This window comes from Bombus pascuorum, chromosome 5 (genome assembly GCF_905332965.1).
Source record: "Bombus pascuorum chromosome 5, iyBomPasc1.1, whole genome shotgun sequence".
NCBI lineage: Eukaryota > Metazoa > Arthropoda > Insecta > Hymenoptera > Apidae > Bombus > Bombus pascuorum.
The window spans coordinates 5,617,292-5,645,086 of NC_083492.1; the positions used below are offsets into that span (position 1 = coordinate 5,617,292).

Sequence of the window (27,795 nt, forward strand, 5' to 3'; positions counted from 1 at the left end):
TTGAAGATCGTACGATCGTTTTACAAATATTCAAGTACGTAGCGATTTATTAATTCATATATTACATTTATTTAAATTATTTAGTAGTTTCCTTGACCTTGATATTCGATCGTGAAGACGAATATTCGTATGCAAATTTTAACAAGTACATTCATAAGATATTGCCTTGCATTTAATGTCAGAGAAATATTCATACTGTCCTTCTAAAATTGGCATAAATTGGACTGACAATGTTTTAATATTAAGTCCCATTGCTGAGGCATGTTAAATATATAAAATTGCTAACGTAATTCATGTGAAATATTTCATATTCGAGAAACAACATTTAAAAAATTATAATATATTATACACATGCAATAATACATTTATTTATATCTATAGTATAATAGATACAACAGTAAATTAAATTAAAAAAGTTTAAAGATATTGTCAAATATTTTTATAAGCATTTGATCGTTGTCTTCGCCTTCATGTTTATCGGTTTTTTAAAAGAATTTTTAACACGCCATCATTATAAATATTTCAAAAGATATTTCCTGTATATTGCTGCTATGCTTGTCACAACACTTGTTCATAAACTGTATCTATGATTTATACAAGTTTCTTAGAAGCTTAAAAGTTGATCGTAGAAAAGCTTACTATAGTTTCTTAACGATTGTTTGCCTGTTAACTGATTAAATTGTCGGAAATGTTCTAACAATTTTCATGAATAATTTAATTACAATTGATGAAATTATTAAATAATATTAGCAGATATATTTCTTATCTTAATAGTATAATTTATATCACAGTTTACGTGATCTATTTCTATTTTTACGAATTTATATACACTAAATTCTTCGTCCAGTGATTAATCTAATATCACATTTGATAAGAACGCTAGGATTCTCCTAGATTGTTCCATTATCATAATTGTTTCATGATAATATCACAGTCAAATAAAAATCCATAACTACTCTGTTTAACATTAAATATTTTACTTATATTTTTCCACGAGGGTCAACTGCATATATCAAACGCATAATTGACATAGTTAAACACATTTTATTATTTGCAAATTTCATATTATTCAGATATTATTGTAAATAAATTACAAAAAGTAATTACAACTGACGCCATACTCTTTTTCAATGTTTTTGACAAATTTATCTTTACTATTTACCGATGTTCTTATTACAATTAAATGGTAAGAAGAAATACTTTTTCAAACGCAGTACAAAAGTCTCTTATCGTTTTAAATGTATCATTATATACTTCGAATATCTTGTTACAAAAAGCGCACGTACTAAAATCTTGTGCATTAGTTCATACACCGTTTCATTTTTATGAAAATACGCATATAAATATACAAAATTCGCTCGCATACTTCTTTAATAAGTACATTCTAATTTAAATATCACTCGTTTTAATACTGGAGGCGTATACAAATAATTTATTAAAAATGGTATATAGCATTCCATTAAATTAATTAAATAATCTCAATACAAGGTAAAAATGACTGAAAACACAGATCAGTATTTCCTCCTTCGAAAACAAGAGATGGTAAATAAGTACATTAATATCACATAAAAACAATGATTAAATAATATTAATCATATATGAACGTTTAAAAATTTCGAGGGAACATTATCGTTTAATTGTTAAATTTTGAAAAACGTATAACTAATTATTCATAAAATTAACGGAGTTATCGATTAAATTAATTTATCTCTCGGCTCAGGTACTTCATTATTCGAACGCTTATTAATATCACACAGTATCGATTCACAATATTGACGCATTCACAATGTTAAATACATCTGAGCTTTAAATTATTTAATAGCACGATAGTGCACAAACTTGTATTGTTGTACAGATTTAAGCAGACTGTACTCACATCATTTCGTATCAGTGTACATATTTCAAATGATCGAAAAGCAAATCACTTTAAAAGCATACGAAGATAAGATTCTTGCAATGACAAATTAAGACGCGAATATGACAATATTCAGATAGTAATTCAGTACTTTTAACAATTTCAATGTAATTTATGAATTGTAAATTGTTTATCAAAATTACTGGATGCTTTTAAATCGTAAATTCATTTTCAATTTAAAGGATTTGAGAATTCGACGGTACATGTTTCGGGCTTGTGCTTTACTATTAACTTAACGTCTTGATTTCTTCTGCGCCATTGTTTCCATGATTTATAATGAAGTCTAAAAGTAAAAATTTCGAACGTTTGGAAAGATTTAAAAAGAATAGAGTTTACGTTAATCGATAGAAATTAATTCTTTGTTGAATAACAAATATACATAGATAATCGTGAGTCATCGATCATTTTTAATGATTATCGATGATGACATATACAATGAATAATCAGCTAATTTGCCATATTTATCGCTCGATCTTTATGAAAAGTGACTAAGATATGATATTATAAACAAAAGATACGTGATTTATTTTATCAATAATGTATAGAAAACCTTGATTCGAGATATAAAGCAAGAGGTAGATTTTCTACGCTATTTCGTATCAAATAAATTAGTAACTATATTTTAATAATGATGCAACAAATAAATTTTTTGTATGATGATCATAAACCATACCTGATAGTGACAACCAACCACAAACAATAAGTGGTTACCAGCATGCTACAAAGGACAATCAAGCCTGTTCCCTCCCAAACACCAAGCCTGATATAAGCGGATGCGCCAATTGCGCATAAGTATGTTGCCACGATACAAAGTGGAGTTAACAGTATCAGACACACCATATCGCCAATTATACCTTGTGGTCCGTATCTGTTTCTAGTTCTCCACCATTGTCTGAAAGACTATAGTAATTTTTAGTAACGATTGAAGTTGGCCAAATTATAATCGAACGATTCAAATCTTTCTTGAATTCTTTACCAAAGTAACGTGAGTATGTAATTCAAGTTTATATACAAGACAATTATTTTAAGAGGAATGTATAAAAACTCACCTGTAATAACGGTTTATAGTTCCTCTGTATCGCGAATGACAGGTTGCAAATCTCGCAACAATCGGTGTTCGACATGGACAACCATTTTTCCAAACAAGAAGCATGGATTAGGCCCAATGTGCCGGAGCATTTGCAAGGATCTATCAATTCTTCCGAACTTTCATCTATGAAACAATTTTGTCTCATTTAATATATGATAGAGGAGAACTCTATTTTGTAACGTTGTAATAGTATTAATGCATTTATGACGATATTAAATGCAACGAGACCGAAATAAAAAAAGAAACAGAAGAAACTGATCGAAACAAATGGTGTCGTTCCTCGACGAGACTTTTAGATGAACAGAAAGCGAAAAATGTTGGTTTTCAGCTGAGATATTTAACCACATCCGCTCCAGTCATCAGATATAACATAGTCCCATCGTTTCTACATCATTTCTTCTGACAAAATTGTTTAGCGAGTATTGCAAAAATTAATTTTGACCATGCTGTTTCGAGATCTCGTCTTAATGCCTATGTATTATGAAAAGTGTTTGATTGGAAAATCTCTTCAAAAATTCGATTTATAAAATATATATTAATCTTTATATCAAGGTAATTATATGTTTGTTAATCTTATCGTGCGGCTTCTGCTCGTATACTATTTATATAGGTATCAGAATTACGTATAAGATAAGAATTAACCATGCACGTGAATTAACATTTGCCATCAATGAAAGAATATTTTAATAATTGCTTTTTACGATTTTTAATTTTGTTGAAATTTTATATTCGTTTGGCCATCACACTGACACGAACCATGTTCCACTATTTTTAATAATTAATAATCAGCAGTTAATAATCAATGATCAATAATAATCAAACATGTAAATAAATTAATAAGTAATACACATTAATCACGTAAATTGCGCATTGTCTTACATTACAACAAAATATTTACATGTATCTATCCCTGCATATAAATATGTAAGTAGGTACATGTATGTATACAGATATGCACGTATATACATACCTATATATGTACATTTTTGTATTATATGTTGCGTGCAATATAAGGCTTACATGTTAATGTTTACACGTAATCTATGCTTATCGTTTCATCAAAAAACGTAGTACCTGCCGCAGGCTGTGACTCAGAGAACATTTCGAGACGTCACTGTATTCTTTGTGATAGTATCGAATCTATGATCGATATCAAGATTTCAGGTATTCGGAATATTAACAAAAATTTATGCAACATACATAATCAGCAAAATATAAACAATCAATTATTTTAAATATCATTCATAGAACTAGATGTAAGAGATGTAAAATAAAAATAACGATAAAATCGGAAACATTGTCATAGAGGGTACGTTAGCGCTTTCAAACACTCCCATTAATCACGAAACTGAATCACTACTATACATACATATATATGTATGTTTCTCTTTTTTAGGCATATTCCACAAATATGCTACACTTTCCACTTTTTTCATTCTAATATATTTATTTTAACATATTTTCTATCGATATATATCATCCGTCCCTATAAGGTTACTAGTTTAAATATTGATAGAATTAATATTTAAAGACAATATGAAATCACACTTAGAATCGTATCGAAATCATTTGCTATTTCCAACAAAAATTTATCAAGTTTCAACACACACTTCTATACCTTATTTATATTACCTCAAAAAATATTAGTTCACTTGCCAAGAATACCTTGGGTTATTACCTTGCGTAAACTACATCTTGGAACTAACTAGGTCCTAAAAACATTTCGTACGTAATCCACTTTCAAACTTACTATTTAAGCCACAAAAATAGTCCCTGCTTAAATTATACGATCTTAACACTTCGTTTTTAAATCTTCAATGAACTCTTCCCCTGGATCACAAATTTATCATTTAAGCCTGGAGTATATTAGAATATACTGATACACTACACTTATATAAAAGAAATCATAAAAAATTATTTATGTCATAAACAATCTTCAATCACGTTGCCCAAATCATGAAACCACAACACTTTCTTCTTAGCATCTCAGTTTCAAATTCAAACCACTGAATCCTAAACAGATCGAGGAAACACAGACCGTGCAGGATCGATGGATCAATATATTTAAAAGTGAATGAAGAAGAGGAGGAAAAATAGGAAAGAAAGAAAATTGTCAATATTGTACCTTCGTGACAAATTCGACAGGAATTAGAGCCGGCAATTTGTTTATCGGAACTCATGTTGCGTCGGTAGAGAGGCGAAGCGATTTTTGGCGTGTTGATGGTCGCAGCGTCGCCGAACGCCGCCGTCGCTGCACTGCTCTGATGAAATTCCATGGGACGTTATCGAGCTATTATCGAGGAATTATCGCCGCCTATGCGTTCGTTGTTGGATGTTGTCGCAATGTCATTCGGATGAAATCAACCGTTTTGTCACAGGAATCGGTACTTTTCGATCATCAATCAAATCGGTGTCTTTACATTGACATAGTCACATCGACACCGAAATGTTTTGATTCTTAAGAGAATGAACTATATCTACTGATATTCAAAAGTTTCGATTTGTGGACATTAAATAAGGCGTGTTTATGCTTATTTTAATGAAATAATAAAAAAAAATATATATATATAATTGTAATTATTTGAGTATATTTTATTGAGTGTATCATTAACTATTTAATTTTAATTTTGGTGTAATATTTACTACATAATAGTAGTTAATATATATAAACATATGTAGTTTGCGCAATATTTTAAAGTTGTTTAGGAGGGATAAATGAAAGGATGTAAATGAGCAGTTTATTTATATTTGTATTTACAATCTTTAGTTGTATTAAATTATTTATAACTGTGTAGCAAGATTGAGCATTAATAAATAGAATGTTAGTAGTTGATGTTTTACACTAATTTTTTAATTTATTTTCTTTACATATTTTGATATGAATCCTGTAAACAACTTGTATAACCTGATTTTCAGTATTCATGTATTCAGTAAATCTTTTAACCTCAAAACAAAACGTTGGTTATGTCTAACCTATATTACATTAAATGTGATTATAGTATTATTATGCGGATGGTAATATAAAAAAAACAACAATGAGTACATCAAGTCATATTAGTGATGAGAACTTAGAAGTACAGGGTGAGAAAGATGAAGATTTTAAGATTGATGATTATCAAAAAGAAATTGATAGTGATGATTCCTATAGTGACATTCCAGAAGCTAGTAACGATGACAATGTAAGACTAAATTAACATTTTATATTTACTTTTGTTCTACTTTTATACTAATAAATATTTAATATACATTTAAATTATATAGACAGAAGATAATCAGAATAATGTAGATAATTTCCAAGAAAATGAATATGTGGGACCAGTTCTTCCTGGAGGCCATAGGTTTGACAGAAAGTTTATCTGTGTTAAATATCCTGGAAATGTTATTAATCCAGATAAAGCTATAGAAACACTAGGTGGCATTCAAAGCATTTCTACGGTATTACATTATTTTCTCATAAGGATTATAAGATAGTAATATTTATAAACCTAATAATTAACAATCACTCTAATTAATTGTATGTGTGTTAATAGGCAGTAAATACACCAAATCGACGGTTGGAGTTGAGATTTAGACCAGATGATATTTTTTGTAAACCAGCTTGTGGCGATAGACATAATACTAATGGTTTTCTGCTTAGAATTAGAATTAAAAAATCTAGAGTAAAGAAAGCAGAAGAAGCTGAAGCAAAAGAACAAAGGAAATCATCAAGTACTGTGAATGTAAATGATTCTTCGATTGGTAACAATGAAAATACTAAAAATAGTGCGGATAAAGTGAATTTATCACAGACTAGAGACAAGAAAGGTCAACAGGAACAACTTATGACTGAATTAATCGATCAAGTACAAAGTTGCAGCTTTAGTACTCTCGGTGATCCTGTTCCTGGTTCTTCTCATAGAGTGTCTTCTGAAAATAACGAGTATTCACTAGATACAAATGAAGTAAATTTATCAAAGAACAAAAAGGATATACCACCAACGTTTGATCGAAATAAATATGAAGATCTTTCTGAAGATACCGATTATACATTGCCAAAATTACAAATCTTAGGTCGAGTTGACACCGAATTTAGATTTACAAGTATGTATGGTTTAAAATGGATAAAATCAAATTTATGTAACTTTTTTCATATATTGGAAATAGAGTTAAAGAATACAATATTTTTTCAGGCCTTTGTGACTTTCAGTATTTACCTATGACACAAAGTAAGGAAAATCCGAAAAAGTTAGAATGTATATACCACAAGATTTATCCCAGTAATATACCACATTATTCTTGGTTAAAGAATGACGTACCTTACTTCTTGCCACCAGCTGCGTTTAGCAGAATGGATACAGTACAGCAATATGTACCAAAGACAGAAGTTAATTCATATCCGGAAAATATAATAGGAAAGTGTCGAAAGAGAAAGGCAGGATTTTCGAACTTCATTTATTTTTCAACATCAGAAGTTCCTTCTAAACCGCCAACAGGCATAGAAACTGCTATGAAAGTTAAATTCATTCAAAGTATACATTTTGAACAAATCCGTCAAATTTTTGAGGAACGACCAATTTGGTCGAAGAACGCAATAATATACAAAACTAAATTTTCTAATGAACGATTGAGAATTTTACTACCAGCAGTCGCATATTATTTTGTAACTGGTCCATGGAAAATTATGTGGGTGAAACTGGGGTATGATCCAAGGAAAGATATTTCTGCAAGAAAATATCAAACTTTAGATTACAGATTAAAAGCTATGCGTAGGTATCTTAACTATTGCTGTTATTAATATAATATTTACACTGAAAAATTGCTTTACTTACTTTGTTTTATTCAGATGGTTTGGGATCTACTGTAAAACGTAAAAGAAATTACTTAGAGTATACATTACCATACAAATCAACACCAGCTGCAAAACAGAAAACAATTGTACAAAGTGTGATTTCTAGTCAAGAGCAAAGTCCTAAAAAGGAACAAGATTTAAGCGAAAACGTGTATATCTATCGAGAAGGGACGGTACCTCCTTCGAGGCAAATGTTTTATCAGGTTTATTACAATTTTCTGATTATTGCAAATTTTTATGGTTCTATACTTCAAGTACAAAATTTCTTTCAGTATTGTGATGTCCTCGTAAATGAAATACAAGAGATGTTAGCAAAATTACCAGATCCTTTACCTGGAATTAGGTGCCACGAAAAAAGAGGCTGGTTACCAGTAGGTTTTGATGCACAGTGTAGAGAAATTATTAACAGACAAGTTCGAGCTGTTTTAAGAAAACAAATGAATATACCTGAAGATCGTATGTATCAATATTTCTTCGCGTATATAATTTTATACTACAATATTTTATTTACAGATCCTACATCTTTACCTCGAAAACGGAAATTTGGAATTAAATTAAAGCTTAATAAACTTAGAGCTAAACAGAGAAAGAAAAAAAATGATTCTGTTTCTAGCGCAGAAGAAAGTGAAGGAAAATATGATCAATTTGAAACCAATGATATTGCAATAGAAAATGAATAAATTATGTTCTATAGTTATATATAATGTATAAGATTTGGTAAATAAATAGCATTTTATAAATACCTACAAATAAAGTTTATTCATAAATGTACAGAGTCTGTCTGCCAAATGTCTATTAATAAATATGTTTACATCATTAATTAACTGATACTGTAATTACAAATTAAACAGAATGTAAAATATAATTGATTTTTTTTGAAAAATGAGTGCAGGAAAAGTGCAGCGACGAGACACATTTTAATAATATTCATGAATGCTTAATAAATATTTTTAATACATGTATAACATGTATATATAATTAGTGTAACAACTTTTGTATTACATTGCAAGAAATAATTAAGTGCCTTTGAAAAATTCTGATCACAGTTCCTCGATAATATCTAAATTTATATAAGCACTTATATGTATATGAAACTTTGTGATCCAAATAATTAAATTTATATAAATTTTATATTCGATATAAAATGTTCCTTTTTTTTTGCAATCCAAATGAAAGGTAATGCTTTAACGCTCATAGGGAGCTAATTCACATAAATAATATAAAATAAAATGTTCAACGATTATTTTTCTTTTGTTTCCTTTTTGTTTTAACTCGTGTTTCGTCTAAGCTGCAAGAGAAACGGATAAAACAGGTGCTGATGACGCGAATTATTCATTCACGAGGCCTTTAAACGCGGATGTTGGGATTGGTACTGGCCACGTAGTTCAAAAGTTCTTCGGAGTCCTCGCAGACGAATGGTTTCTGGTGATAGCAAGCCACATCGTGCCAGCTGATTCCATCCTTGTAAACGTTGTTTAGGATGGACATGCAAGACTCACTGGTGCCATTTATATCGAATTCAGCGTTGTCCGGTTGTCTGACCTTCTTGTGTCCAGTTTGAGACCATGGATTGAAGGACCAACCTTCGGGGATTTGATTTGTTGGCGCCATCTTCTTTCTGTTGGCTGACCAGAACCAACCATAGAGGGCTTTGGGTTCGAGATCACGACGATTCTCGCAACCTTTGAAGTCGCAGAGGCGTCCAGATGTCCAGATGTAAGGAACATCGTCTATGAAAAAATAATAATTTATTAATTTTCACAAAAGAAATGATTAATACATAACTTTATTATACAGACTATGCAATCCTCTGGTATATGTTTTTTCTGATAGGTAAAGAGCTGTAATCTTTTCCCGAAGGAGACTAATATTCAAGTGAAATCTATACCGTGAAAACTGAAAATTATGGTATAATATTTTGCGAACTTTTTTTTATTCTCAGTTTAAGTATATTCCAAGTAAAACGAAATATCGAAAATTTTGCATTATTTTTCTAGAATCTTATAATTTTAGTCATAGTTTTACGACTTTTGTAAAAAAGTACTTCTTTCAAAATTTCTGCTTAAATTTTCTACAGGTTAGAAAACAACATCATTTATAAAAGATTTCCGCTTTCCCCATCCACGGGACAATTTTCGAAAAAATAACCGCATTTTAATATCGGTAGAAATGTTAACATAGACGAGTTTCAGATCATATTACTTCGTAGCAAGAGACATATGCGGTCGAAATGATTGATGCGTTCCGTGATGCAATTGTGTATGTATATAAGAAGATGAGATTCCTCAGCCTCAACCCACTTAAAGATCCTTCGTTTTGCCTTGAAGATTCTGTTGTTAACTCGTTAACTCGGAGATTCTAACTTCTCGACAACGAATGGAAATTGTATCTGCACTTGCGAAAGCAATTAGTTGTATGCAAATGAGCCACAAACAAATTTCAACGTATGTGTGTGTGTGCGCGCGCGCGCATTAAATGAATCTTTTTATTGATTCAAATATTTCATCCGTGACGGGATAATTGATCACAGCTAATAGATTAATAGATGATCACTAAATTTTCTCGATCCTTCTTTCTTGTTTCTCAAAGTATTTGATTCAATAAAAAAAAGCGGGAACTATTTTAAGATATTGTTGTAATACTTTTTTACACACACGCCTTCCATACAATTTAAATATTTTGTTCTTATTTTTTAAGAGTTTCCAAAAAAAAAGGAGAATAATTTTAACTACGGTGAAGTTAATCTATGCATTTATAAAAAACATTGAAGCGCAACAAATAACCAGAATACGTATAACATACAAAGATATACAAAATAGCTAGAATAAAATATTTACTACAATATTTAGTCGACGATACAAATGTCTATTTAAATTCTGTTTCTTTAATTATCTCCACAAGAGACACGAATTTACATAAACATACTCAGTCTACATAATAATTAATTGCGTAATTGTAAGATTCGCCTTTATGGTTTGTTGAATAATCAATAGATTCTTCTCGTCCTCGTTCCGTGAAATATCCGTTCGATCAAAATATGTATTTTCACGACATTGTTCTTGTAATAAGTAACCATAAAACTGATTAGTCTTTCACTTTCTTCAATCGTGAGGAAACACTATGGCCGAAGACGCGATGTTACAAGACACTCAACGCGAAGTCGAAGAAGCATCGTCTCACGGCAATGGATCATTTGTTTCGAAATTTCTATGCTATCTAGCCGGCTAAAGAACGAAAGCTACGCTGGGTAATAAATTGTAAACGATCCTGACTGCTTCTGTGTTCCTTGGTACCGATTTTATCTTCGTGGTTGTAGAACTTTCTAAGCCTGACGTTGAAGAAATGGATTTATACCTTCCTACGCGTTTCTGCCGACACGTAAAATTTAATAACTATGTACATACCGTTGTATGAGATTATTATTAGGTATACCTTTCGTTTAACTTAACTACCGATTATTGCTCAAATTCATGTAATTGGCGGTGGTATTCGTTTCTTGAATCCATCCACGCTGTTTTAAGGCGAACTATGTTGAAACTCGTTACTGAGTCTTATAATTTATTTCGTGCAAGCAATTGTTAATCATTTTTGTCAAAATGATTTAGCTGAACGCGAAAATGAACGAAGTCGAAGCGATGGTAGCTAAAACAAAAGGAAAAGTAAAATTGTCTGCAATAAAATAAATCAATTAGCAGGTTCGTTATACGAAAACCACAAGAGAGAACACATAAGTACGCGTTTAGCTCTAAAATAAAATAAAATGTACAAGTTACTTAGGTTTAAGAAGAGTATAAAAAATTCCTTGTTGCTGTACGTGATCTTTTGCCTGATTTTTATCCTAAAGTTTCTCTCAAAGTATCCAAAATTTTGTTTCTATAAAATATAAGAATTTTATTTGGCACATAAAAGTTCGAAGATCGTAGTAGAAAAGAAAACGTAAGTACATTTGTTGATTTTCTGATTTTAATGTTACTCCGTGACTAGATAATAGGAGTTTAATATAGCAGATTTGAAAAGGAAAACAATTTATCATACGCAGACTCTTTTGAGAATAGCCGATGAGCTAGCACGACCAGAAATATTGTTTCATATCTTCGAAGTATTCGCGAGGGTTTCAAAATTTTCTAATCGAGTTCGAACCTATTCGTAATAGATTTGATTTTATCTTCGTTTCAGACGTGACGTACGAGAATTGCTGTAATATACTTGAACTTTTCACAGCTTCTTCTTCCTTACGTTCCTGCGAATACGCGTGAAAGGATCACGAACGTTACGAAATGAAGATCACGCGAAAGAGTGACAACAAAGAAAAAAAGCCAAAGAGAAGAGAAGAGTTAATAGCGATGCAATTAGGATATATATTGAATCCGTACGAAACCGAAGGTAAACGCGTTTCGTGTTCACGCGTGAGTCGTTCGCGAAACGTGCCTGTGCATTATGCGTTAATGAATCATTTTTATTCTTGTAATCGTTGCCTCGAGATTATTCAACCGATTGAATGGAACACCTCGTTTTTCCTCATGAATAAACAAGCACACGTCGATAGAAATTTTTTCTTCTGCGAATCGATCTTCCTCGAATCATAGCGAAAGAAATCTTTTGAAAAGTCGACTCGAATACTAAGAAATTCCAACTTAGCTTCGAAATGAATTTTTATTTTATTTGTAACGTTTCTTCCTTCTCTTTTCTCTGTATGAATATTAACGACGTTTCAATTGTACATATACAGGTGTGTATATATTGTGTAATAACGTATATATAATAACTATACATATATGTACATAATTATCGAACTGCAGATTCATTTATAGGAAATTTGAAAGTGCAGAAATGCATATAAATACATAAAATATTTAAAATATAATATTCAAAGGCGATATTTAGCAAGTAAAACGACTTTTCAACCAGATTTCATTTCTTAAATTCTATTTATAAAAGTACGAATTTCCACGAATATCCGCAACTTAATAATCGTCAAGGATCATGATTTAGAATAGTAGAACACCTGACTTCATCTTTTTGTTCTAAGCTTTACCTTACGTCTTCTATTTTATAAAATATTTCAAGAATTTATCTTATTTATCTCCTACTCGCGAAGCATCTCAAGAATTAAAATCGCTTACTTTGTTGAATGAGTCTGAAGATTAAGTTGTTCTCGTCTTGAGTTTCCATCGACACCAGATCCATGCAGTACTCTCTGCAGATGTTCCTAGCGTCTAACCAATCCACCCTCTGGTTTGCGTGAGCCGGAACGTGCCCGCTGTAGAAATAATTGTGCCCTCTGTAGTTGAATTCTCTCGGTCCTGCGAATTGGAAATAGAAAATTAATCCCCCGAATGAAAGACAAAAGTTCGCGAAGAAAATGGCCTTTATTAATTCTTATCAGATTTTTCCAGGCGACACTTAAGTGTGGTAATCTCGTACGATAAATTCTAGCACTTTACGGTATCTCGACGCTTCGTTACGATATTTTTATCAAAAAACAAAAAAAAGAAAAAAAGAAAAAAAAAGATATGGACTGATACCAAGAATGTTCTTCATACTTTTTGTTAGTTGTGTTTGATACATCGAGACTTGAGTGCATAGAGTTGCGGATTTTTCTTCGAGAAGAAAGAGAGAAATAAAAAGGAAATCGTTCACGATATTCAATTATGTTTGTCGTGTATAAAGTATATAAACGGCGTGGATCTGTAATCGGGGAATGTGATTATCGTCCGGTTAAATGTCAATGGTCTTACAATTTTTCACGTTACACGTTGATTATGCAGGAATGCCTCTCTCGTCGACGATTTACGACGTGCGTCTCATTATGAGAGCCTAACGTTCTGATTGCGAAAGGGTTGCTCGTATTCAACAGTAATATTACAGGCTGTTGCCTATTTCATCTATGTTCTCTCTCGAGTATCATCGATATTTTGATGTTCTCAAATTGACCAATCTCTGATCTCTACGAATAATAATCAAGGCTTTCCAATACAATAACCAACCAACTAATAATATTAATGTGTCGACAAGTTACAGACATTCGGATTTCTTTTCCATAGATTTACGAGTTATCGCGTCTATTGATAGGCAGATCGACTGTAATTAATTCGTATAATTTGTAAAATTTGATGTATAACTTAATCAATTTTATTACCACGTCTGTCGTCGTTCTTCGAAGGAATCTATCATCATCGATTATTTATAACTCGCGACTCGTAAAGTTTTGGTAATCGTGTTACATGCATTGAGCAAGAGGGGTGGGAAACTTCTTCGAAAACAATTTTTTCTTTTTTTTTCGCAATTTAAGTATTCGCTTAAGTACATCGTTTATCTTGAATATCACGTAAAATCCTATAATTTACCTATAAAAGTCGAAGAGCGTTGCTGAAAAAGTCACTAGACCTCGTCGAATTATTGCCAAGACTAATATCCTAAATCGTAGCTATTAAAATCGATTATGTCAGAACCTGTTATTTCAGAAGTTGCAGACACACCACAGACCAATGCGTATGTATTATTACGTATTTACTACGCGTTTCATCGCCTGTAATGCTGCAAGGAGAGGCATGATCGATGCACGCGAACACGGCTCCTCTTCACCGACGTGTAATCCTGTGTAATCTCATTGTTGCAAAAATAGCCGTTGAACGAGAAGAACGAAAGGGAAAGATAAAAAAGAAAAGAAGAATTAACTAAATTGCACGTTCCTTCTGACATATCACGGAAAAGAAAAATCTCACGGTGAATGTCATGTGGCTAGTTTCTTCTGAATGATTCCCAAGCAGGAATCAATCGGTTGTTACATTGGGAATCGAGGCTACGACGCGTTCCCCTTTCAAAAACGAACGATGATTCTAATACCTCTGTTGGAACGTCGAGTGCCTTAACGTCAAAGTGCTGTCCTGAGTTTCGATAAGAAGTTTCTACAAGGAGATCATGATCTCAGCGACGTCCACGCGGATAGTCAAATAAACGTAGCAGCTATCCTTGAACACTTGGCATTTAACAATTCGTGGTTCCTGAGATTCTTGCCTGACCGTAGGAAACATGGATTTTTAATTGTCGATCAACTTTCGAAACGTGTAGCTTCTTCATAGAAATATACATTTTGTATTCATTCTGGCAATGTATAGTTTGATCTATATCTTGCAGTTTTTTTTAAAGTTATTATACTATAAACGAACGTATTCACATGAACATTTAGTATTTAGCATTTCTTGGTTCTTAAGATTCTTGTTTAGTTTCAGAGATGGCTCTTTCTATGCTTCGTGTATTTTTTTCTTTTTGGTGAAATTACTACTATTTGATTTACTATATACTATATTTATATTATATTTACTATACTATATTTACTATAAAGAAGAAGAGAAGAAGCTTCCCATTCATTCTACGTTATATCGAACGAAAGAAGGCAATTATTTCCAACGTCAGAATATGAGTAATTGATATGTTAATTAGATGCCTTTAGAATCACCCATCTGTAATAGGCATATTTTTAAATTCAAATATCTTCTCATCTCGTGACAGTTCGAAAGATGTATCATCTGTATTTACGTAATTTCAGGGAATTTCGTGTAACTCAATTGAATAACTAGAAATATTTCGATGACGAAACTTATATTATGCGAATCGTTAATAAAATTTGAATTTCACCGAATTAATTTACATAGTTTAATAATGTGAGCGTATTGCTCGGATCTAACTCGATTCCAAAGAAAACTTAAATCAGCTGATGTTATGCTGCGAGAAGATTAAAAATACCACATGTAGAATTTCAAACAAGTTACAAATCAGCAAGGAAATATTGAATTTTACGGACATCTTGCCTCGAGTTTCCCTTTTTTCACGTGATTTTCCTGCGCTAAGTTGTGCGATGGACGTTGCTAACAACGAACGTAAAAACAATTACGATATCGTATACGATCAAGTCTATTGTAAGTTTCATAATATTCGAGAAATTATTTCCGCTATTTGTAACTCGAGTTTTCCTTCCTTTTAGTTTCCCAATGGCAATGAATTTGTTTCATCTATGAACAATCGAAAGAAACGTTCACCTTTGTACATTTTATTATCATCTCTATTATCTTGACGAGTTTTCCGCCTACTAACACGTTTTTCTGTGTCCACGTTTAAATTCCAATTACTTTGATCGCATCGATCGATATCGATCGAATAGACAAATTTTATTAATAATTATTTATTGACCGAGATTAACTTCTTTAGAAGATTAATAAAAGTACTTGGCATCATAATTATCGAATACATGTAGATACGTCATCTAACAAAATTAAAAATCATTCTAATCATTCAAAACGAATTAATTATCAGAATTTTTTCATAACAAACTTATTACTTAGCCTAAAGCAATTGAAAGAATACTAACAAATAACGTGATAAATATTTAACATCGACATGTGTATGCAGCCGCCAGAAGATGGTAAAACAAAGGTTAAACAAAAGTGACATTAAACAAAGTGTATTTCGCAAGTTGTATTTCCTTGTTTTTATACGATCGTGTGTTTACATCTGATAGACGTTTACGAGAAAAAAATCAATCTCCCTCTTCGTCTTTCTCCGGTTTTCTCCTGTACTCGCAATTAACGATCGTTATATCACCGTTCATTAAACATTTATGCGCCTTTAGAAACACTCGCACGTTTCACCATTGTGTCAAGGAACTTCTGACGATAATCGTTTGAATCGTCCGCGCAATTCTCTTGTTTTCGAGTCTACTAACGGTGTTTCTGCAGCATCAGTTATATATAAAGAATCTATTCCTAAGAATATAAGATTGTAAAAAATGTGCTTTTCGAATTGCATATATTACATAAAATATTGTAATTCGTAATATGAATTTCTTGTCTTCGTTCGTTACTATCGATAATAATATTCAATATTATTCAGTGTTATTAATAATTATTAAATTTTCGTCAACCGATAATAATAAAGGGTCTATGATAAAATATCTTTTTCGTTGAGAGAATTATATTTGTTCTTCCGAACGTACTGCGCATGAATACAGATGTGAATATATGGTTTTATTATTTATTTCAAAATGGAATTCTTAAAAAGTCCAGGACATCGCTTCCGATCTCGTTTTTAATATTACAAACCTATTTTCCAAACATCTTATCTAAGATATAATTTTTGAAATTCTGTCTGCTTTATTACGTACTAAAAAGATCATTAGTCAAACGCAAGAAGCGGTTTGTACAACGTTTCGTTCATTGTCTAAGGCTAAGCACCTTGATGCATTAACATCCTCGTCATTACCATCATCAGTCCAGCGGTAACTCACGAAATTAATTATGACCTTTCTACAGTAAAAATGCATGTGAGAATGAATGGTCTTGCTGAGTAAAGTTGGACGTTAGTTGTTCAAAGTTAATAACTCTGAAACACAATGTTAATTCGTATAATAGTGAATCGCAATGGTAGATTGGGAAAGATCTAATGATTGATGAACGTAATCTTTCATATTATCAAGCGAAGTTAATCGGAATACTACAGCAGTATACTGTTCATACATTAAGAGAAAAGTGTAAAGCCGGAACTTCGTTCTAAGGCAATAGGCGAGAAGTGTGTGTGTAATAAACAACAAATAAATAATACTACTCTAAAGAGTTTAGAATTGAAAATATCCATCGTGAGGTTTTCACGAGAACGTTAATTAAATATTTGCGTAAAAAAATAATTAAAAGAAGCAGAAGATGCAGGGAAATCTCGTTCCCAAATTTTTCACTATTTTTATATGTTTTTTTGATAAATCTTTAAAGTGGTAAAATTTGCAAGCTATTACAAAATATACGAATTACGTTAAAAAATATTTATCGTTATTCGCAGCACATGCGACTGTCCGTTTAATAATAGAAAACAAATTTATCTCATTTGGCTGTCAATCATACGCGAGTAAATAGCCAATTTAGGGCGGAGAAAGCGGAATTTATTAATCGAGGGACAGTAGAAATCTGTTATTTTTTACGCCCACTTCCGCCATAACTTATCGATCACATTTGCATGGGAAGTCTTTTGTTCGACGTCAGTACGATTTACGTTGCTCTTCAAACAAGTAATTTTTTTCTTTTATCTACGTGAAAACTTGTATCTATTTAATTTCTCTCTCTTTTTTTTTTTTTTTTTTTTTTGATCAGATAACAGCAACGAAGGCGATAATATTTTCAAAAATACTAAAAAATATGTTTTAACGCAATAAATTTAAATAAAGGAGACGACATTGTATACGGTTCGTCTGTATCGAATTTTATCTTACGTAACGTTTAGAATTGGTAATAATTGCATCAGATCAAACACGATTCAACATAGCTATTTCAAAATAACGTTTAAACTATTGGTAACATCTACGATTTTATGACAAGCTATACACGATTAACTGTGCTATTTGCCTCCTTCGGAATATTTATTCATAGGATTATAAAAAGAAAAAAGAAGAAGAAAAATGATGAAAGAATAATATGAATGACAGCAAGAGGCTTCTTGTAAGATTTTTAAAGTGGTTCTTGACACACGAGGAACTCCAATGGAATGGAAAGCTCTCACTTTCACGTGTCACGACCTGCACGTGTTTCACGGCAGAGTCACCCAAACGTTTCCAGAAACGTATAATTTATGCGAATGAAATGGTTAATATTTACGGATCGTATTTGAGCGTGACGCGCACAAGATGTGTTTGCCATTTCTTGAAAAGGAGAAAAGAAAGCACGTTGGACACGCGTCGTTTTCAAATAAACGTACTTAATGAATTCGATACGAAGGATTTTATATAGCGAATATTTTATATTTATGATTTTACAACTGTTAACGAAACGGTTGAACGAATTTTGCAATTTTTCTAGAAGAAGAAAATTGACACGGTCAGAAAAGGCTCGGGGTACTCAATTTTCCTAAACAAAAACATAAATTCGCGAAATCTGTATAAGATAACAAAAAGATATAATACTTTTATAACAATTCTTTGTAAATGACTTTGCGAAGAAAAGAGTTGGAAAGAGATTTGAAAAATTAATTTTGGAAATGTTAATCAACTAAAATGCAAGTAGGATGTACAAAACTGTACTTGTAAAATTTATTTATGAAGAATTTATTTATGGAGAAGGTATTATACTAAGCGGTAAATTAACTTGTCATCCAAATTTTCTAATAATTTAGATTTAATATTTCAACACACTGTTAACTATGAATTAAACATTTTCATAATGTATACGCAATCGAATCTCATAAATATGAATATTGGATATATTGGATATATTGTGAATATTGGATATAGAAGTTGTTTTGATCGAAGGTGCGAGGAAAATGAAAGCCAAGCTGGAGGTGAAACTTTTTCTTGATAATTCGACTTAATGGGTGGAGATTACTTGAGATTCGATTCGTTCAGCGACAGAGAATAACAGATTTCCCTTTTCTTCAGCTTCTTCTGCAGCTATAACCAATCGGACGTGTAACTTTGTTCGAAAATTAATTGATAAACGATGCGTGCAATACGACATTGTAATTTATCATGGTTTGCTGCTATATTATTTATTCGATCGGATACGCTGTTATTTGAATAAAGGTCGAATAAAGGTCAAACTTTTGTGCTCCTAGAAAACATTACGTAAATGTATAAAGTTACTGTTTTGTTATACTTTGCGTAATAAAAAATAACTCTATAAAAATAGTACTTTCTTCTATATTTATAATCCTACAATTGTTATATTCGCATCGATATAAAAATCTAACGTATCTTTAAAAATTAACGTACACATGGAATATTAAAAATTTCGAAACTTTCGTACAAGGAGAAAAAGTATGTATGAAATATTGAAAATTTGGAAACTTTCTAGAAAAGAAATTTTGAAATTTTTGTATAAAAGGACTTACAGCGATTAGAAAGAGTTATTCGTTTCTTGCAAAAGTGTAAAATAACAGAAACTTTGTATCTTTGTGAGCAGCTTTTAGAATAATCAGCTTCATCGACAAGGAAAAATAGAAATATCCCATGCGAATTCACCGAATTAGACGTTTTACTGGAAACCAGGATCAGCGTGAAGAAAGACGTGAACTATCGTTAAAGAGCGGTCATTATACGCGGGCATAACGAGCAACGGTGAAATTATCTCTGTGGCATGTTGTTGTTTCGTTTCGCAACAATTCTTGACATTTTCATAGCGGCAGAGCATCGGCCTTTTGTGAGCTTGTCAGTTGGACAATCTTACAAGCTACAATATTGCGACACCTGATTGGTCAGCCGCACTGTCATAAGATAATTTAACGACAATTTGTTAGCTACGGACCAGTAATGTTTCATAATTTTGATTAAGAACCATTTTAATCATCAGACTCCTCGGTTGTGTTTAACGATTCAACTTTTAATTGCCAGCTCGATTAAAGAGCATTTTATACTGTAAGAGTAATGCACAGAGACTTATAAATGAAACATTTGTTATATTCTGTAAGAATAACAATTTCTTATAGGGGCACGATTGTTATGCGTGTTATGTCTTTTTTTTCTCCTTTCAAAATTATTTCATACGGTTACATTGTTTTTACTTTTTGTTTTAATTAAAAATTTATGGTCGCATACAGCATCTAAAGTTATCGATAACCACTGCGAGAATAGCTTTGTTTCTTTAAAAAGAAACGTGTTATACGTGTTATATTAACTTTATAAATTTTTAGTATCAAATCTAGCAAATCAGCCAAAATGTTTGATCGAAGATCGTATGTTTTTGGAAGTATTAAAAAGATGTAAGTAACGTTAAATTTCGTTAATTATTAATCAATATTAAATTCTCACAGCTAAATGACCTATTGCTCGAGATGATTTCATCGATGTAGCACGTGACTCGAGTTTCGTATTGTTACTAACTTGGAAAGTGGATGCAACTGTGGATAATCGAACATTCCAGTCGAACATTATTATAATCCAACATTACGACACTAATACCTTTCACGTGATTAAATACCGTGGAAATAGGATTACTACGAAATTTCGATCGATATGATCATAAGGGAATAATAACGACCGATGCTCGTCATATTGGTCCGTTTGTAGCAAAGTATTTCTAACGTTAAATAACGTGTATTGGAAATGTTATTTAATCAACCAAAGTAACTCGACGTGAAGATGCTGATTAGACGTTTTTAACATTGTACTTATCGCCAAGTGTATTAAAATGGTAATAAAATGTAAATCAAATAAAAATGAAAAACTCGCATTTAGTACAGAATAGAAATAAAAATATAACGAAGAATGAACATTTTTACATAATAACGATAAATATATACACGGTGCCGATATGCGTACTCTGACAATATTTAAATGTTAATACATACATAGATGCATAGATATTTTGACTCGATAATTTGCATTATTTGTTACATCCAATCAAGAGTAAGTGTCAGTGATCATACGGATGAAAAGTTGTAGCAAATTTTATGTCCTATAAAAATTGCCAGTTGGTGAGATATAGCTGACCTCCTTGTAAATGTGTATATATATATATATACATAAGTAAGCAATGGAGATTGAGATGGAGAAAGTGGATTGTATATTCTCCAAACAGATTTTTCATTCGAGATAAAAAAACGAGATGTACATTCCACTTTCGTTCCTGCTGGTTATCTTTGAAACAGATTACTAGGAACAGCAAAACATAAATTTCTATATGACATTGAAAGATCATTTCAATGAGTAAAATCTGCGTGATAAATCATATATTTTTTTTATAAATCATTATTTAATATTTTCTTGCTAAGTAATAACTGTGAATGACAATAAGTAATAATATTCGGTTGTTATTAACTATCAAGAAACTTACGTTGTTATTGTTATATTTTTGTTAATAAATAGGAAGCAGATAGGCCTCAAGTTCCAACCATAAAAAGATTATGACAAATGAATAATTGCATGTAAAACGCGAAATTTATAAAAGTTTCCTAAAATTTTTCCCATCAAGAGTTTTAGGATAATGTATAAATTGTAAAAAACGGATTACCGGTAGCTGATGTTACACAGTTTTGCATTGAACACATAATTTGCGGGAAACTAGTCAAAACAAAGCCGACGAAACATCCTGTTCAAGATTATGCAACTAGTCCGTCGCGTCGGCTCTTGTTGACCCCGAATCGGTGTCTCTCCCTTAACTTCGTTTCGTTACACGTCCTCTCGCTAATTATCGCGGCGCGATTGCGAGACGTCTGCCGGTTTCTTGATTTTGTATCCTAGCCGTGAGAAAGTGCATCGAACGCAAACGAAAGGAGACGAAACGCTACTCTCGCATTGTACGATCTGTTAACGAGTTACCAACCAACTACAGGCAGGCTCGCCTGCGCTAGACCTTGTCTGAATAAAGTCCAAATAATTTCAAATGAGGGAGATGTACCTAAATTATGAAAAAGTCTTTACAGACTAGTAACTTATGAATTTTTAGGATATCTATACTTTTATGAGGGATTATTTATAAAGAGAAAGAAATTTACTACGCACATACATATCCTAAAAGTTGCATTAAAAATGACGATTCGAAGTTAACTCATTATGGATTAAGTAGTGAAATAGTGGATTTGAAAATCTGAAGGAGTAGAAATTTTCACGCTTGAAAATGAAATATTGTGTTAACGTAACGTTGGTCTTTGATGAGTTAAGATCAAAATATGTAAGTAACAAGTATTTGTTATTGTATTGTTTGTATACGTTTAATATATTTATAAATTTGTATTATATTCATATCTCAAATGGAAGCAAGTATTAATTACATGTAGACAAATATGGTTAGGTTAACCTTTAGGTGGATGTACATGGTGTTAAAATAAAAAAAGAAATTTAATTATCCAGGTATTATAATCAGAAGAGAATAATCTGATATACACATGTTTGCACAATAGACGAATGCTGTTTTAGGTTGAAAAATATACGATCGTGAGATTGCGCGAGAGTTTTGTCGGCATGTATCGGGCCGGTTTAACCTCAATTTCTTTTAGTTGCCGGAGAACGTGCCGGGGCATCTAAATGCCCCGGATTCACGGAAAAGGATTGTTTTGTTTGTCGTTAACATTGTCGCGGATATGTTTTGAAATCGTGATGAGAAATGTTGAACTTTGAGACAAAGATCAATACAATTAAAATGGAATTGTATGACGTTCAAAGAATCTTTTTAGCTTGTCATTAGAAATTTAGAATTTTTCTTTATTTCCATATCTTTTTCTAGTACATTTACAGTTTGTTTGACGAATAAATTGACTTTTATGTTATGTTTTAGTAGTTTCATTTTAAAATTTGACTTATAATTAGAAACTAAGCTTCAAAGAGATTTATTCATGCAAAATATCAAGAAACAATACGATCCTAGCGTTTTAGCTGCAAAGAGAGCCGAAAGTTTAAAACGAAAAATTTACTCACGGTTTGCACATTTCTGCGGCACAGGAAGAGACAGGAATCTTCCTGGTCTGTTGCTTTGTGGCCGAATTTCGTTTATTGCTGGTTGGGCGTACACTAACGCCGCGAAGAATAACACGGCCAGCGGCGCCAACATCATCTGAGAAACAAATTAACAATTGAAAAAAATAATAAATTAAACAAAGAGTAATATACACTGTCTATAAAATTTTACGAAATATAATTGTACGTATAGTTTCATTTTAATTTACTCATCGAAGGCGCTAATTAAAAAACTGCAATCGAAATAATTTGGAATATAATTTTGTAAGCAAAGAGGACGATATCATCAATATAAATAATAAGTAACATAACAGAAAAAGATTAAAGAAATCTATTACAAAATGACGAAAAGTGTTCCAAAATTGCATATTCCATAAAGTAATTCAAACCCTTTAATTTCTTATGCAAATTGAAATCAGAATCTCTTAACACATACTACATACTACTTCAACAGAAACATCTTCGTATACATCAATGACAACAGGATGATCTATCGCAGCATCTTTCAATTCAGCATTCAAGCCAAGCAGCATCAATATGATCTTATAAGATCGAAGGATCGAAGCGATGGAAAGTTAATTATAATTTTAAAACACCTTTTTATAGACATATGCATTTGTCGTTCACATCGTGACCAAAAACCGGTGAGAGTTTTGTTGGTTAAAAGTGACACGAAGATAAGGTCGTGATTCCGTATATACCTATTAATACCTATGTTTAGTTTCTATAAGTCAACAAAGAGAGTTTCACTCGGGGAGTGCCAATTTTGTTGAAAGACGAACGTTTTGCACGTGACTTTTTTACGGATAGATAGTAGTATCGCCACTGTCTTACGTGCCAACTGTTACATGTAGTGATCCGGTAATTGGCGGGGACTTTTTCGTTGTAAGCCTGGCTAACGACCGAACGTTCCCTTGTACGGTCGAACGTAATGATTTTTGACGCGTCGAGAGTCGCTTCATCGCTTCCTCCAAGAAAAATGAGATAACGCGTGAAGCAAGAATCTTCTTATGTAATAGGGGATAAAAGAAATTACACAATTGATGTAAAATTCGCAAAAAGCGAATTAAAGACTGTTGTTCGTATACGATTCTTGTAGTTTGTATTGCGATGGATCATTTAGAAACTAGATAGAGGAAAAAATTAAATTTTTATAGAGATATTCTTAGATATCGGTTCTTCCTGTTTATTATTTTGACTTTAACAAAGTAACGAGTAGTTAAATGCATATGATTCATTAATTTATATATCTAGCTTATCATAAGACCCTGTTATATTTTTTTTCATTGTTGTACTAATACTATTAATGTTAATATTAATAGTAGGTAATAAAGACAGACTAAATTTCCTTTTTATCATTATTTATGAATGATTTTGATCAATGATCTTTATCATTTAACAGAACAAATAAATTAGGTTATAGTACTCATTGATAATTCTTGGATAAAAAATAAAAAGTACGAAACTTTTTTGTTTGTATCAAAGATATAAACCATAAAACCACCATATACTCATTTCTACTTAAATAATATTAATAATCAGATCTGTTAGCTTTTTCCTGTTTATCGTTATTGCATTTTCCCAGAAGATTATATAGTCTGGATACAATGAAAAATCTCCATTCATTCATAAAAATTTATTTTCTTAAATGTTACTTTTAAATATACTAATGCTTTACAAACTACAATAAAATCAGAATTTCTCCTCTTAAATGTCATCAAATAATCTTGCATTTTTATTTCACCTTAATTTTACTTTAAAAACATTAAACCTTAAAACGTTATTATTCAAAAAGACCTTATTTTTCTCTATGCAAACGTTTCAAGCAACTTCCATAAAAACCCAATCAAACAAGAACTTACAACCTATACACGAAACCATTACCATCTTCATTGAATTAATTTATCGGTAGTATTCGTCACGCAGAAGCGTGCATTATTCAAGCCTGCGATGCTCTACGAGATGTAGGTACATACATACATACATACATATATACATATATACATATATTACATATTCAGTTTGTTGCACTTTTTCTATTTTTATTCTTTCCAGCTTTCGTTTAGCACTTTGTGATTGGTATTCCGTAGATGACTTTAAAAAAATCGTGAGAACTGAAATTTCAAAAAATGAAAGGAAAATAGAACGATACGAGCTCACGCACAGGTATACGTATACTTTTTTTTCTTTTCCTTTTCTGATCATTTCGAAACACTCACCTTGTCTCACTTGTTTTTCTTTTTCCGGTTTATTTCTCGGATTAAAACGGGATGGACGACGAGATCGACGATTAAAGAAACGTGCTCACTGATAGGGTTATGAAGAGACAGGCACCTTCACCGTCGATTATATAGAAATAGTCCCCACCATCTCGTAGATTCATCCCACCCTAGGCTACAAGGACCCATCGAGACTCTTCTTAGTTCGACCTTAATCATAATTGGCTTAATAATCGAGGGTTATGTTTTTCGTGATTTTCACGTGTTTTGTCGCGTTTATTGTTCGAGAAGGTAGGTTATAATTGAAAAATATCTTTTTAAATACGTTTACGTTAATATATGTTTTCTTTGTTTTTCTGGTGTCGGTAAGTTGGAGTGGATCGGTATTGGTAATTGGTATACGTGTAACCCGGAAGTCTGAATAGTTTCTATGAGCTATTTGAATGGTATTTGTTAAGAGAATATGTCGATACAGGTTACAGGTAAGAGAGAATATATTAATTTTGGAGATAAATTTTTGGCTATAATTATATTTGTAGTTTCAATGGTAGATAAATTTAAAGCTAGACTGTAGAAAGTAATTAATTTTAATAAAATGTATATGAAAAATGTTAAAGTACTTTTTATCTCATGTTCCAAAATGCTTTTTTCTTTAATATCCTTGTTAGTCACATAAATCACTGAAATGGACAAAAAATACTATTTATCTAAAATTCAAAATTTTGAGAATGATATTTATGAAAAATAAAATGTGACAATATCCAATTTCTTTATGTCTCACCTTTTTAATGAACAAGTTAAGGTTAATAGTCTTTTTATTAACATTGCTGAGACAGTCAACGTTGTAACTAAAGTAATATTTATTCGATATCTCTAAATTTGTTTATATTGTAATGTCTAATACGTCGTTAGGATTATTTTAGACAATTGTAAAATTTAGTAGAACAAACAACAAGATTAATATTTCTGTGGTTTCCTGGCCATTGGTTAGGTGCGAGTCGATAATTGACTCTCGACCCAGAAGAAACGTATTTTCCCTGCATTCCATCACATTTACAAGTAAATGCATTTTTGCTTGTTCGCGTAAATATTCTATGTAACATGCAAACATCACCTGCAAGCTTTCCTTTTCGTTTAAGTCGTCATATTATCCGCGAAAAATACGCGATAGATTGCTCTTAGTTTCGCTTCATCTGTGAATTTGAATTGTTTCTGAGTTGAATTTGATTTGCTTCGAAGAAAGTTGAAACGTTGAAAAAACATGTAGGAAGCAATGAATAATAGATGATTTGGATACCTGACAATTTATAGATATTTATGTAACATAGCACACCTTTTTGTCCATTCAGGAGAAAGCATTGTGTAAATATTCCCAAATTTTTTATAATTAAAAATATTTAATTAAGAAATATTTGAATGATTTTGTGATAATTTTCACAAATTTTCTTTACTTTATAATTGAAATTTCTAAAATGACTCTAACATAGCTAGATATATATATAAGTGTCTTCTTTTATTTAACATCTATACGATGAATAGTAAAATAGAACCATATTAGTCATATGTAAGATTGGATCTGATTATTTTTTTTGTTGAAGATCAATCTTAAAGAAGAAAAACATTAACGTCATTTGCATAAGAAAGAAATATTCTGGAATTATTATACTATTAAAATCTCATTCTAATTACATTGAATTTTACTCATCTTTTGGTAGTTTTCTTTGTACTTTTTCCATGAAATTACTTACATGGAAATGATCGCTTTAATTATAGAAATGCGTAAAAATTAATGTTTGTTGCGTGACTGTGATCGTTACATAACGCTGCATAAAAAATCGTATTGCCGTTTTAATCGATACTATATATATTCTTTTTGAAATTCACAAAATTTATGCCTTCGATTCTCCACGTGGGAAGTTCTTTACGATATTGTACTTGAATTTCATCCCGACATTCGTGAAATATAAGAGCGTATCACCTTCACAAATTAAAGTTTTTGCAAATCAGAGGAATTAATGTTTATATTATGCATCGAAGATTTAAAGATTTCGAAGTAAATAATATATTTTATAAGTAAATTATTACATATATATTATAAGTAAAAAATATATTTTGCATTATACATATATATATATATATAATACAAATGAAATTAAACTTTTCTATTTGTGTTCGCATGTTCTTATACAATATATTTTCAATATGTAATATCGTTTAATACTTCGAAATTCTTTTTCAGTATTTCTACAAAATCGCAAACGTTACAAATATATCTTACGCCATCAACTGGCTTCTACATTTACGTATACTTTAAGAACG

General features: G+C 31.4%; 3 protein-coding genes and 1 long non-coding RNA gene across 4 annotated transcripts; 2 read left to right on the forward strand and 2 right to left on the reverse strand.

Annotated features, from left to right (window-relative positions):
- Positions 1-1,024: 1,024 nt before the first annotated feature.
- Positions 1,025-5,467, reverse strand: LOC132906807 (E3 ubiquitin-protein ligase MARCHF3-like). The gene is made up of 4 exons (XM_060959335.1): positions 5,131-5,467; positions 2,965-3,128; positions 2,589-2,815; positions 1,025-2,198 (listed from the first exon to the last, which is right to left on the reverse strand). Exons 1-4 carry the CDS (start codon positions 5,279-5,281, stop codon positions 2,087-2,089), a joined length of 654 nt encoding a protein of 217 aa, XP_060815318.1. The 5' UTR covers positions 5,282-5,467; the 3' UTR covers positions 1,025-2,086.
- Positions 5,468-6,002: 535 nt separating this feature from the next.
- Positions 6,003-8,587, forward strand: LOC132906800 (general transcription factor 3C polypeptide 5). Its single transcript, XM_060959323.1, has 7 exons — positions 6,003-6,184; positions 6,267-6,440; positions 6,536-7,085; positions 7,175-7,750; positions 7,828-8,036; positions 8,106-8,289; positions 8,347-8,587. Exons 1-7 carry the CDS (start codon positions 6,041-6,043, stop codon positions 8,511-8,513), a joined length of 2,004 nt encoding a protein of 667 aa, XP_060815306.1. The 5' UTR covers positions 6,003-6,040; the 3' UTR covers positions 8,514-8,587.
- LOC132906806 (uncharacterized) lies at positions 8,565-25,604 on the reverse strand. Its single transcript, XM_060959334.1, has 4 exons — positions 25,477-25,604; positions 23,219-23,354; positions 12,957-13,136; positions 8,565-9,563 (listed from the first exon to the last, which is right to left on the reverse strand). The coding sequence occupies exons 2-4, from the start codon at positions 23,352-23,354 to the stop codon at positions 9,181-9,183; spliced, it is 699 nt and encodes a 232-aa protein (XP_060815317.1). The 5' UTR covers positions 25,477-25,604; the 3' UTR covers positions 8,565-9,180.
- On the forward strand, positions 25,149-25,971 carry LOC132906809 (uncharacterized). The gene is made up of 3 exons (XR_009658043.1): positions 25,149-25,221; positions 25,324-25,771; positions 25,847-25,971. It is a non-coding gene; the product is annotated as an uncharacterized LOC132906809 (long non-coding RNA).
- Positions 25,972-27,795: the final 1,824 nt, after the last annotated feature.

Bases quoted from the DNA above. Each gene is read 5' to 3' on its own strand.
- LOC132906807 (XM_060959335.1), bottom strand. From the start codon at position 5,281: ATGGAATTTCATCAGAGCAGTGCAGCGACGGCGGCGTTCGGCGACGCT. The intron at 3,129-5,130 runs GTACAATATTGA...ATTGTTTCATAG, and splicing joins CTGTCGAATTTGTCACGAAG to ATGAAAGTTCGGAAGAATTG. The intron at 2,816-2,964 runs GTGAGTTTTTAT...AAATTACTATAG, and splicing joins ACTATAAACCGTTATTACAG to TCTTTCAGACAATGGTGGAG.
- LOC132906800 (XM_060959323.1), top strand. From the start codon at position 6,041: ATGAGTACATCAAGTCATATTAGTGATGAGAACTTAGAAGTACAGGGT. The intron at 7,751-7,827 runs GTAGGTATCTTA...TGTTTTATTCAG, and splicing joins TTACAGATTAAAAGCTATGC to ATGGTTTGGGATCTACTGTA. The intron at 8,290-8,346 runs GTATGTATCAAT...TTTTATTTACAG, and splicing joins AATGAATATACCTGAAGATC to ATCCTACATCTTTACCTCGA.
- LOC132906806 (XM_060959334.1), bottom strand. From the start codon at position 23,354: ATGATGTTGGCGCCGCTGGCCGTGTTATTCTTCGCGGCGTTAGTGTAC. The intron at 13,137-23,218 runs GTGAGTAAATTT...TCCAATTCGCAG, and splicing joins GCCGCAGAAATGTGCAAACC to GACCGAGAGAATTCAACTAC. The intron at 9,564-12,956 runs GTAAGCGATTTT...ATTTTTTCATAG, and splicing joins CTTCAGACTCATTCAACAAA to ACGATGTTCCTTACATCTGG.